This window comes from Sprattus sprattus, assembly GCF_963457725.1.
Source record: "Sprattus sprattus genome assembly, chromosome: 5".
NCBI lineage: Eukaryota > Metazoa > Chordata > Actinopteri > Clupeiformes > Clupeidae > Sprattus > Sprattus sprattus.
The window spans coordinates 39,668,741-39,680,010 of NC_137924.1; the positions used below are offsets into that span (position 1 = coordinate 39,668,741).

Consider the following 11,270-nt stretch of genomic DNA (forward strand, 5'->3'; position numbering starts at 1 on the left):
TTGTTTTATTCTATAACCTAGTGGCAACATTCCTACCAAATTTCAAATAAAAATATTGTCATTTAGATCATTTATTTGCAGAAAAATGACAATTGGTCAAAATAGCAAAAAAGATCCAGTGTCTTCAGATCTCGAATAATGCAAAGAAAACAAGCTCATATTCATTTTTAAACTACACAATACTAATGCTTTAACTTAGGAAGAGTTCAGAAATCAATATTTGGTGGAATAACCTTGATTTGAAATCACAACTTTCATGTGTCTTGGCATGCTCTCCACCAGTCTTTCACATTGCCGTTGGGTGACTTTATGCTACTCCTGGCGCAAGAATTCAAGCAGCTCGGCTTCTTTTCATGGCTTGTGACCATCCATCTTCCTCTTGATCACATTTCAGAGGTTTTTTATGGGATTCAGGGCTCGAAATTGGGCTGGCCATGACAGGGTCCTGATCTGGTGGTACTCCATCCACACCTTTACTGGCCTGGCTGTGTGGCATGGAGCATTGCCCTGCTGGAAAAAACACTTCTCAGAGTTGGGGAACATTGTCAGAGCAAAAGGAAGCAAGTTTTTCTTCCGGGACAACGTTGTACTTTGCCTGGCTGAGGTTTGTAAAAGACCATAAGGATTGAACCAAAGCGGACTGGAGGTTCTTCTAAGTTCATCTTCTCTGATGAGTCCAATTTTCAGCTTTGCCCAACACATGGTCGTCTGATGGTTAGACGGAGACCTGGAGAGGCCTACAAGCCACAGAGTCTTGCACCTACTGTGAAATTGGACTCATCAGAGAAGACGAACTTAGAAGAACCTCCAGTCCGCTTTGGTTCAATCCTTATGGTCTTTTACAAACTTCAGCCAGGCAAAGTACAACGTTGTCCCGGAAAAAAAACTTGCTTCCTTTTGCTCTGACAATGTTCCCCAACTCTCAGAAATGTTTTTTCCAGCAGGGCAATGCTCCATGCCACACAGCCAGGCCAGTAAAGGTGTGGATGGAGTACCACCAGATCAGGACCCTGTCATGGCCAGCCCCAATTTCGAGACCTGAACCCCATAAAAAACCTCTGAAATGTGATCAAGAGGAAGATGGATGGTCACAAGCCATGAAAAGAAGCCGAGCTGCTTGAATTCTTGCGCCAGGAGTAGCATAAAGTCACCCAACGGCAATGTGAAAGACTGGTGGAGAGCATGCCAAGACACATGAAAGTTGTGATTTTAAATCAAGGTTATTCCACCAAATATTGATTTCTGAACTCTTCCTAAGTTAAAGCCTTAGTATTGTGTAGTTTAAAAATGAATATGAGCTTGTTTTCTTTGCATTATTCGAGATCTGAAGACACTGCATCTTTTTTGCTATTTTGACCAATTGTCATTTTTCTGCAAATAAATGATCTAAATGACAATATTTTTATTTGAAATTTGGTAGGAATGTTGCCAGTAGGTTAAAGAATAAAACAAAAATGTACATTTTACTTTAACACATACCAATAAATAGTAAAAACAGAGAAACTGATCATTTTGAAGTGGTCTCTTAATTTTTTCCGCGGCTGTATATAATTTTGGAAAAGACAGTGTGCTTTGGGTAGTGTACAGAAAATGGTATTTCGGTCAGAAATATAGTCATATTGGTCATATTTTTTTTCCTACGTCAGCAAGGCAAAGCCTAGCACAGCTGTTTCCTATGCAAATTGCCTCCCGAGACAGTTAATCAACAAGAAAGTTATACCATCACCGTTTTAGCCATTCAACCTTGCGTCTTCCTCCACGCGCAGTATAGATTAAAAGACAACATATCTTCTCTGCCTTGGTTTCACCTACAGGACGACTCAATTTTACTTCTCTCAACCAGTCTTGTTTAATGCATCATTCTCAGGCCAAATACGCTACTTTTGTGCTGAAATGTTGATCTGGCGTAATACAAACATTCCCAGAACAAATGCATGACTGGACAAATGTACCTTTTATTTCTTCCCTTCATGAAGAGGTTGAGAATCAATCCTTCTTCCGAAGGCTCCAGAAAAAGAAATAGATCAGGCAGCGATACAGATACTGCCATTTTTGTCTCGCATATAGCATGGGGAAAATGTTACATTCAGTATTTTTCCATTTTGTCTTTTTAATAACATTTTTTAGGCCTGGTTGTGTTCTCCAAAAGCACCGGAGCTGACAAATCAAAAACACCGGTCCATGTCACATCTTGAACCACGTCCCCTCACAAACATTCAGCAGTCCAGAAGGGAGAGGGGTTAAATGTTGATTTAAAAAAACAAACAAAACAGACAGACAGAGGATGAAGAGGTCTACGCAGAAAGTTCTGGAAGGTTCCTTCCCAGTGTCCACTTCAACCCCACTTTCCAAACACTCAGTTTTTGGCCCATGAGTGTGAATGTGTGTGTGTGTGTGTGCACATATTTGCAAGAGCCTACAGTTGAGAATGTGTGTACATGTGTGCATGTGAGTATATGAAAGTGTGTCTCTTGGAATCTGTAAGGATGTGTGAGCATCTGTTCACGTATGTGTTTGCTTGCGTGTGTGCGTTTGGGTGTGTGAGTAACAAACATGTCTGTTCGAGTTCATGGGTCAGCTCGGCTCAGGAGACGTTGGTGATGGGCTTGTACTTCTTGAGACGGGTCCACTGGCCGGTGGAGTAGTTCATCTCGAACACCGTGTCCACCAGCATGGTTGTGCTGCCCGTGCCGTCCGCTTTGGGCAGGACCTCCGTGTGTTCACTAAGTTTGATCTGGATGATGTCACCCTGCTCCGGGCACGGGTTCTCTGTGTGACGGGTGAATGGGAGGACAGGAGGAGAGGCCAGAGTGGGAGGAGATGAGGGACAGGAGGAGAGGCCAGAGTGGGAGGAGATGAGGGACAGGAGGAGAGGCCAGAGTGGGAGGAGATGAGGGAGAGAAATGAACAAAGGAAAGATAAAGGTGACATGTAGAGGGAGCAAAAGGGAGAGCGTGAAAGAAGTGATAGAAGAAGAGGCAAGACAGTTGTGGTGGAGCCCAGAATATGTACAGACGAGAGGATAAAAGGGGACAAACATGGCAGGGTTAAGTTAATTGTGCTACCGTTTTAGCAACTTTAAGACTTTCAATGCTTTCCAAACAGGAAACCAAAGTGTGTCTGTCAATGTCAATCGACATAACTGAAAGGCTGAGTGTATGAGTCATTGAGCGTGTCAGGAACACGGAGTACAAGTGAAGATTTGTGCATGCCTGTTTGAGTGACTATCCATACCTCGTGATCCAGCCATGAAGCCCAGGATGAGGGCTTTCTCTGGCCTTGTGACCTTGTTGGCCGTCTTGAACATCTCCTGTGCAGCATACATCTGTTCTCTCTACACACAAAGAGCACACGTGGACACAAATCACTTGTTGAGCAGCCATCAATAAATTGATCAGAGATTACAGTGTCAGTCAAACAAAGCTGATGTTGACAAAAAGTGTAAATGTATTACGAAATCAGAGAGTCCAGTTAGTTGTCCAATATCTTTGGATTTGGTAAATGGTACCTGGTATACACTGACATATTGATCAGTTACCAATGAATCACCCATGCCCAGCCCAACCAATCAGCACTCACCGTGAGAGAGAGGTTCTTTTTGGGCTGAGGCTGCTGTGGGGCCGGGGTGGGGGTGGGGCTCGGCGTGGCCTGGGCTGCTGCCGGCTGCGTGGGCGTTGGGGCCTCAGGCTGTGTGGGCGTAGCGGCAGGGGGTGGGGCGTTGTTGACTGGCGTGCTGATTGGCTGGCTGGGCGAGGTGGGGGTCGTGGGGCTGGCGGTGCTGGCGTTGTACATGGGCGGCCGTTGCTTGAACTGGCCAGCCAGCTGGGCACCGCCAGGGGGCGCCGTTTCCTCAGGTTGTCGACCGGCCTCACGTGCAACACCACCTGCACCCGCTGGAGAGGGATAGGAGAGAGAGCAAAAGTGAGATTTAGATTAAGAGAGATTAATGAGAAAGAGAAGAGAAATTAACATATAGACCAATATAATGTATAGACCAATGAGAGAATACTTGACCTGTGTACTACAGAAATAGAGATCATATGCTACGGGGGAAACACCAAATCATTACTGTGCAAGATCATAGAGGTGGTACACAGCACTGGCAAACACTAGCCTGCCTCAAAAGCAGAGGGTGTGCATGTTATTGGAAACACCAACCGGTTTCTGTACTTAAAAAAGGCATAAATGTAGTCACTTAGAAAAACTAGACTGCTGCTCCACAAGAACAGAGATGTATGAGCCACTGAGGAAAACAAAAAAGTACTCTGCAAGAGCAGAAATGGCAGAATAGTCTCACCAGGCTGCGACTCCGAGCTGGGAATGTAGGAGGATGAGGGGACCATGCTGGGTGTGGCTGGTAGGTAGCTGGTGGAGGGCAGAGCGCTCTCGTTCAGAGCCCCAAGTTTCTGAAACACACAAAGGACACAAGTTTATTCACTTTGATCCTACAGACCTGATTTTTCTTTGGTTTGTTGTCCCTTCACTCTTTGGTGATTTCTTTAAAGTCATTTCAACATAGATTCATTGTCACTGTGAGCATTTTGGTGCTGGTGGTCTGATATGGTGTGATTTTTATTTTGTATGAGTGTGTGTGTGTGCGTTTGTGTGTGGGATGCAACAGTGGGCCCATAGTTTGGTATGAATTATATATTTTGGGACAGAATAACAGTGTGGTTTCAGTAACTTTATATTTAAGAAACAAATACAAATAATTGCATTGTAATGAGTTCCAGAAACCACCAAATAGGGCTGCAAATATTTGGCTATAGATACTCCCAATGCATTTGTTACCACCAAGGAGGTTATGTTGTCGGTGCAGTTGGTTCTGCCTGTAAACAGGATTATGCAAAACCCACTGGCTTTATTTCCACAAAGGATGGATGGGCCAAGGAATTATTTTTGTTTCCCCTCTCTTCTCCAGCTCCTATTTGAGTTTCCCCTCTCTTCGTATGGCCCTATCTGCAAACAGAGCGCTGATGGGCTCCAAATAAATTCTGACAGGCTCCAGAGGATCTGTGGCTCTAGTTATACAATGCGCAAGCGCAATAAGCAAGTTTTGGAAATTAGAGGAAAATGACAGACATGTGCAGACTGCCCTGTAAGGGGCGTACCGAACCGTTCAACATAACAACATGTACCCTTGCATCAATAGTGTGTGTGTGTGTGTGTGTGTGTGTGTGTGTGTGTGTGTGTGTATTTGTGAGAGATGCCTGTGCTTGTTTTGCACCTGTGTGGACACCAGACCAGCAGCATAGTCAGGCGTGGCATTCTCAACCACCGCCTCCTCTTTGGCAGCCTTTTCTCCAGCCTCTGTGTCTGTGAAGAAAAGGAAGAAATTGATCAAAACTACAATTCCCATTGACCTTCAGCCCCAACTCAACAGCACAAATACAAGCAGTAATGACAGCCCATTTTAGACTCTGAGTGCTGAGGTACAAGATAATGTGCAAGATACAGCTCAGTGAAGACCATTCAAATATTTACTATTTACCTATAGGCGTATTAACGGTCAATACAAATTACAAACCTCCGGTCCTTGTTTTAATTACAAGCTACGTTACTCTCTATTGAAATGTGTGTGTGTGTGTGTGTGTGTGTTTTACCCAGTGTCTTTCTTCTTCTCTTGGCTTCTCTTCCCGCTCCAACCATATCGAGCTCTGAAATGTCTAATAACTACAGGACAAACAGAACATACATGAGCCTTAAGTAACATTCATCAGATGTCTGTCATAGCCAAAAATAAACAATACATGTGTAGAGTACCCCCTGGCGTGAGAGTACGCAGCATTGACATCATCTTGACATTGACATTAGCACAGCTTACATGTTTGTGGATCACTGTATATATGTGTGGTTGGGGGCAGATGGTTACCTTGACGCCCCGCTCCTTGCGCAGAGGGGTGCGTGCAGGGGCGATTGGGGCGCGTGTGCTGGGTGGGCTGAACATGCTGGGCGCGGTGGGGCTACGGAACGGAGCCTTAGGAATACCCTTTAGGGGAGCTTAGAGAGAGAAACATCAGGTAAGCAAACTATGTGAGGTGTGTTACATACAAGTACATGGTTTTCCTTCAAAAGAGGTGAACAAGATGTGTGTGCATTTGTACACTGTTCCCCAGTACTAATGACACAACAAATGTAAGTGGACCTAAAAGTCACCACTATGTGCAACAAAGGGAGATAACATAATACAGGCATCAAGACGGAAAAAAGAGAATTGGAACTTGGAGAGAGAGAGAATGAAAACTCACTGGTGGTGTCTATTTTCTTTACAAGGCCTCTGCCTTTGGCGTGGAAGGGCACTCCTGCTGTCTTCTTCAGCTGCTGAGCCGTCTCTGTAGCTGAGAGTTCAAAACACACACACAAACACATTTAAAGTTGAATCTGCCTCGTGCCAACAGCCACCTATGTATCAGGTGGTTTGAGTTCACCACTTTGTCTCCAGCTTTATATTAATAGGGGGAGTCCACAATTCTAGTTTAAAAAAAATTACACCATGCTCTTCAAGCTACATGTTAATCGGTCAGATTTGTTTATTGCTGGGTCCGGGCCACTTTGTTTCCTATTTACAGAGCCTGGGCCCTGTTCGGCGTACAACTGAAGCTAAGATAATTAATTTAGCTTGCAACTGAGATTAACTAGCTCGCTAATTGAGAACAGGCCAAGCCCGTCTGGCGACGGGCGTTAATTTATTTTAACCTCTCGTTAATTTATCCCAGGCTAAAATCATCAGCTAAATTGCGCGTGCACGTCCCTCTTCAAAAGGCATGAGAGGTTGATCGCCAAAACCATGATATTTATAACAGCGCCATAGTCTAAACTCAAAGAAAAAGGCTCATTTTTTTCTCCGCTAAGGCAGGATATGACCATGAACGCATTATGAAGAATTCAAGACCATAATCATGTCAAAATTCAACACTGCTGTGACTACGACAGCATTAAAGAAACTGTCTATAGGCTGTCTAAAAAGTGATATATTTTCTCATGTCTAACATGTGACTTTGGTGCAGCGGGTAGAGCGTATGACTTGCATGCAGCAGATCTCCGGTTCGACTCCCCTCACCTTCGTAAGAATTGTAGTTTTAAATCGCTTTGAATAAAACCGTCTGCTAAATGACTAAATGTGAGAAATTCAATAAATTGAAGCAATGCAAATAAATTGTGCTTATTTCTCTCTTCTTATCATGCATCCACCTTACCATCCACCTCCACCATCCACTACAGCACAAAAACTAGACACGTTTGCAAAACTAAACGTTTGCAATGATGTAAGTAAAACAACTTTAGCCAATATCTCCGTAATGGAGATGGGTTGTGTGCTCAAATTTCCTGGGATCAAAGAAAACGTTAGGCTATTCATGTGCAAACTAAAAATCACGTCTCAGGCTGCGAATGAAAGTCATTTCTGGTTTATCAACTGTACCAATGTCATATAATTATGAGTGCTTTGTTCTCCGCATCGCCGTCATTACAAAAATGAAGGCACTCGCAAGAAAGTGAAGACATTCAATGTTCGACGGTGGTTGTATGCAATAAATGACTCAAGAAAGTCTTTTAAATGAATTATTCCTTGTCGGGTGGATCGGTAGCACTCATACAAGAACTCATCATGATGGAGAAATGGATCTTCTTGGCGATCGCAAAGAACTCTTCCTACGCTAATCAAACTATAATATGACTCCTTGTCAATGGGATCCCTCCTTTTGGCGTGGGTGTGGCAAGTTTAGCTAGCTAAACTTTGGTTAGCCTGCCCTGGAGCAGGTTAGTGCTAAGCAATTAATTACCATGGTTATTGAGCAAAAGTTGGTACGCCGAACTGGCTAAAGCGGTGTTGTCTTTTTTTAGCCTGGAATTTAGCTCGCTAAACCGCTTAGCGAGCGTCGCCGAACAGTACCCAGGACTTAGTAAAAAATACCAGAGTTTTTTGTTGTTGTTGTTGTTGTTTGTTTTTAAGCTAGAGGACCATGATGAGCAATATGCTGTATTTGACAAGAACTGTTATCAGATAAAAATCACAGACCTAACTTTTAATACACTCTCCATGCGTATGTCTTATTTTTTTACTGCATTGCAATCTAATATTTCCTAATCTTTTTCTTTCACTCATTTAATTTTGAATGGGCCTCTTATGCTCACTGTTCTTCAGCCCTTGTGCAAAACGTGAAGCGACTCGCAGTACAGACATACATTTTCATACGTATGTGTGCTCTCTAGTTATCAAATCTGTGAGCTTGGTGGTCGTTGCCATCCTTGTCTACCAGCTGAGCTACAGGAACACTCTCTGACTTACATTTCTGTAGCAGCTCCGCCCTGAGGGTGGCACTCTTGGGCTTCCTCTTGAGTTGGAAGTGCTTGATGGGGGGGTTGAGGGGTCCCACCAGCGTGGTCAGAGCACTCTTGTTCAGGTACTGGCATTCCAGGGGCAGCATGGCCGACGCGTCACACTCATTCACTGCAGAGAACACACATTTTAACAGACGTTAACACACAAAACGGTATGTATAGTTTAGACACACACACACACACACACACACACACTTTAGACATGCCAACATGCACGGATGTTACACTATGACACACATAGGGCAATATTAGATATAAGCTAGTCGCATCAACAGCAGAAGCACTTTTGCATTCATATCTTACAGAAGGGATTACGCGATCACGAACTTCTTGATGCACATGGATGAAGTTCATAATAGGGTTCAATAGAGTACCAGTCTTTACTCTGACTTCAGACTGACCTTTTTCACGGAGCTCCCCCAGTATGTCCTGCACATTGGGGTTCTGCTCCTCCAGGTCCAGGTTGAGTGAACCCGTTTCCGGAAAAGTCTTCAGGATGTCCGCCACCATTAGGACCCAGGGCTCGGAATCGACTGTGGCCAGCTGAATGATCTCTGTTAAAGCCTCCTTCATCTGGGAAACACAGGCAGACATAGAGAAAATTAGTAAACTGTGGCCTGGACACTTAATCATGCTGTCAAACAGTACTGGTTTCAAGGGAGCTTATCACATTTTGCACACAATTTGATCCAAAGTAACTTACAGTAAAGTAGAGACACATTATTTCAACAGTAGGTGCACTCCTTGGATAACAAACCCATGGCTTTCATGTTGCTAGCAGCTTTCTTTACCAGGTTAGCTACAAGGAGTTTCTTTATGGGTATTTATACGCTTATAATTTCATACATAGTGGTTATGCTAATTTCCTTGTAAGGCAATGCCTCTTTATTGCAGTTCAAGCATTCTCCAGGGAGATTGTGGATTGTATTATTATGCAACCAAACTAACCAACTTGTGGTATTTCGTTTTATTCGGATTTAAAAAAATATATATTTAACCAATACATGCACCGTTTTGCACAAGCCCCTCACTGTCTGAACTGGCATCATAGGGCTAATATACCTAGATGGCTGAATTACTCATTACCTTACACCATGACCAACAAGAGCACATCATGTTTTATTTCTCCATATTTATGTTTCAATTAAAAAAAAAAAACATTGGGCGAAGGTGATGTTAACATAAGCTAAAGTCCAGCTGTTGAGGAAGTAACTTTTCAGTCGAGGGCGGGCAGGCTTCGTTTGAGTATCTTCACACGACAGGGCAACGTAGGGCTGTCAACGGTGTGTCAAGAGCGACTTAGATAACCCGCAATGGATTTGAACAAGACAACAGATCAATCACTTGACTAGACAGAATTCCAGAGACAGCAACGATTTCATTTTTTCAATTGAGTCAATGTGAGAAAAAAAAAATCGAACTTGAAAAAAACTCGAACTTGGACAGACTATTGACAAGATGGCCCGTGGTTAGCATATGGTAATGTTACTAGCCATTCCATCAGGTGGACTTAGTCTGGCTAGTTATTATAATAGACAATATGTTAAACTAGTAGCTAACTTAGACAGCCAGGCAGTCATTTCATATTTTTATTTTCTCCCAAACACATCTGAATATTGCATCTGGTACGCTACTGGTATTCAATAGTGAATACCATCATCACCTGCTAACTGGCTAGCATTTAACGTTGCCCTCGTAAAGTTGTCATAACTTACAACATACCCCTAACCCAACGTACAAACCAATTGTTTTCACAATCCTCATCGTGTACCTGCTAGTCAGTAACTTTGCCCGTAAATAAAGAGGACTGGGTGCTTTTAACATCATTGGGTACGTTTACGTTTAAATCGGAATTGAACACGCAGGATTGTCGAGGCTGTAACGTCAATGCAAACGATTTGAACCAGCAGCTAGCTGATGTCTCGTGTGATAACAAGTACGGTCTAAACTGTCAATGTTGCTGTTGATGATGTTGTAAATGCGTATGTTCAGCTGCACCATGCCTTCCAACGACTGTTGCAATAACACAAACAAGTAACATTAGAGTAACTTTATACCGAACGTGGCGAACTATCTAGCTAGCAACGTATGGTTGCTAATGTTCAAGAGCTTCCAGCTAGCACAATTTAGCTTGATGGAGGAGGTCTTGCAAGCGGGATTCCTCCCTCCGATGCTGTCTGCCGAATGCAGGATAATCAAGACCACAACAGCGAGCGAAAAACTACCCCGGGATGCTGACAGCTCTTGTGAGGGGCCAGCTGAGTGAAGGTTTACCATTCCACAAGCAGCTAACAGATAGCCAACGTTACTCTGCATTCTGCAACCAATAGTTGTAACGTTAGTTCATAGCAACTGGCAAACCCACCTCATCAACAGTCCGCCGTGGCAGATGCAGCATCCCGAGCAGCAGTTTCAGCTTTACCGGCGGCGACAAACTCGAAAAACACAAGCGTATATTGTCAATAACCGACACTGTGAGCAGCGAAGCAATGCTGGGAGGTGCCCAGAGTTCGTCTGTTGAGCCCAGTTTGTTGTGAAGCCACAGGCCGGTGTCGCTATCCCTCATCGACGCCATCTTGGAAAAAGAAGTACTGTTAGTTCGGGCATTTTAGCAGGCTACCTAAGAAAATATACGGTTCAGGCTCACGTGACCACCGTTTTGGAAGATCAGAGAACTCACACACAGGTCTAGTGGTTACACTTTTTAACTCCACAGCTGTCCGATTAGCCATATGAAAGAAAACAGATGGCGTAGCTTATTTTATATAGATTTATGTTCACTAAACTGTAAAATGTAGCAGTGCGGGTCCCATTTATAAAACTATCAATACACTGATTTATCTAAATAGAATAAATCATCATATTTAAATATATCAGCGATATATTCAGACAAATACAGACTATGCCAAAGGTCCGCTGGAAATCACTAT

The 11,270-nt window shown here is 43.5% G+C and overlaps 1 protein-coding gene across 1 annotated transcript; it reads right to left on the reverse strand.

Annotated features, from left to right (window-relative positions):
* Positions 1-1,947: 1,947 nt before the first annotated feature.
* nelfa (negative elongation factor complex member A) lies at positions 1,948-10,915 on the reverse strand (the record flags this gene model as incomplete). Its single annotated transcript, XM_080839171.1, has 11 exons — positions 1,948-2,769; positions 3,235-3,334; positions 3,580-3,893; positions 4,298-4,406; positions 5,228-5,316; positions 5,604-5,673; positions 5,873-6,000; positions 6,249-6,338; positions 8,288-8,449; positions 8,742-8,913; positions 10,706-10,915. The coding sequence occupies 11 exons, from the start codon at positions 10,913-10,915 to the stop codon at positions 2,585-2,587; spliced, it is 1,629 nt and encodes a 542-aa protein (XP_080695297.1). The 3' UTR covers positions 1,948-2,584.
* Between the last annotated feature and the right edge of the window lie 355 nt (positions 10,916-11,270).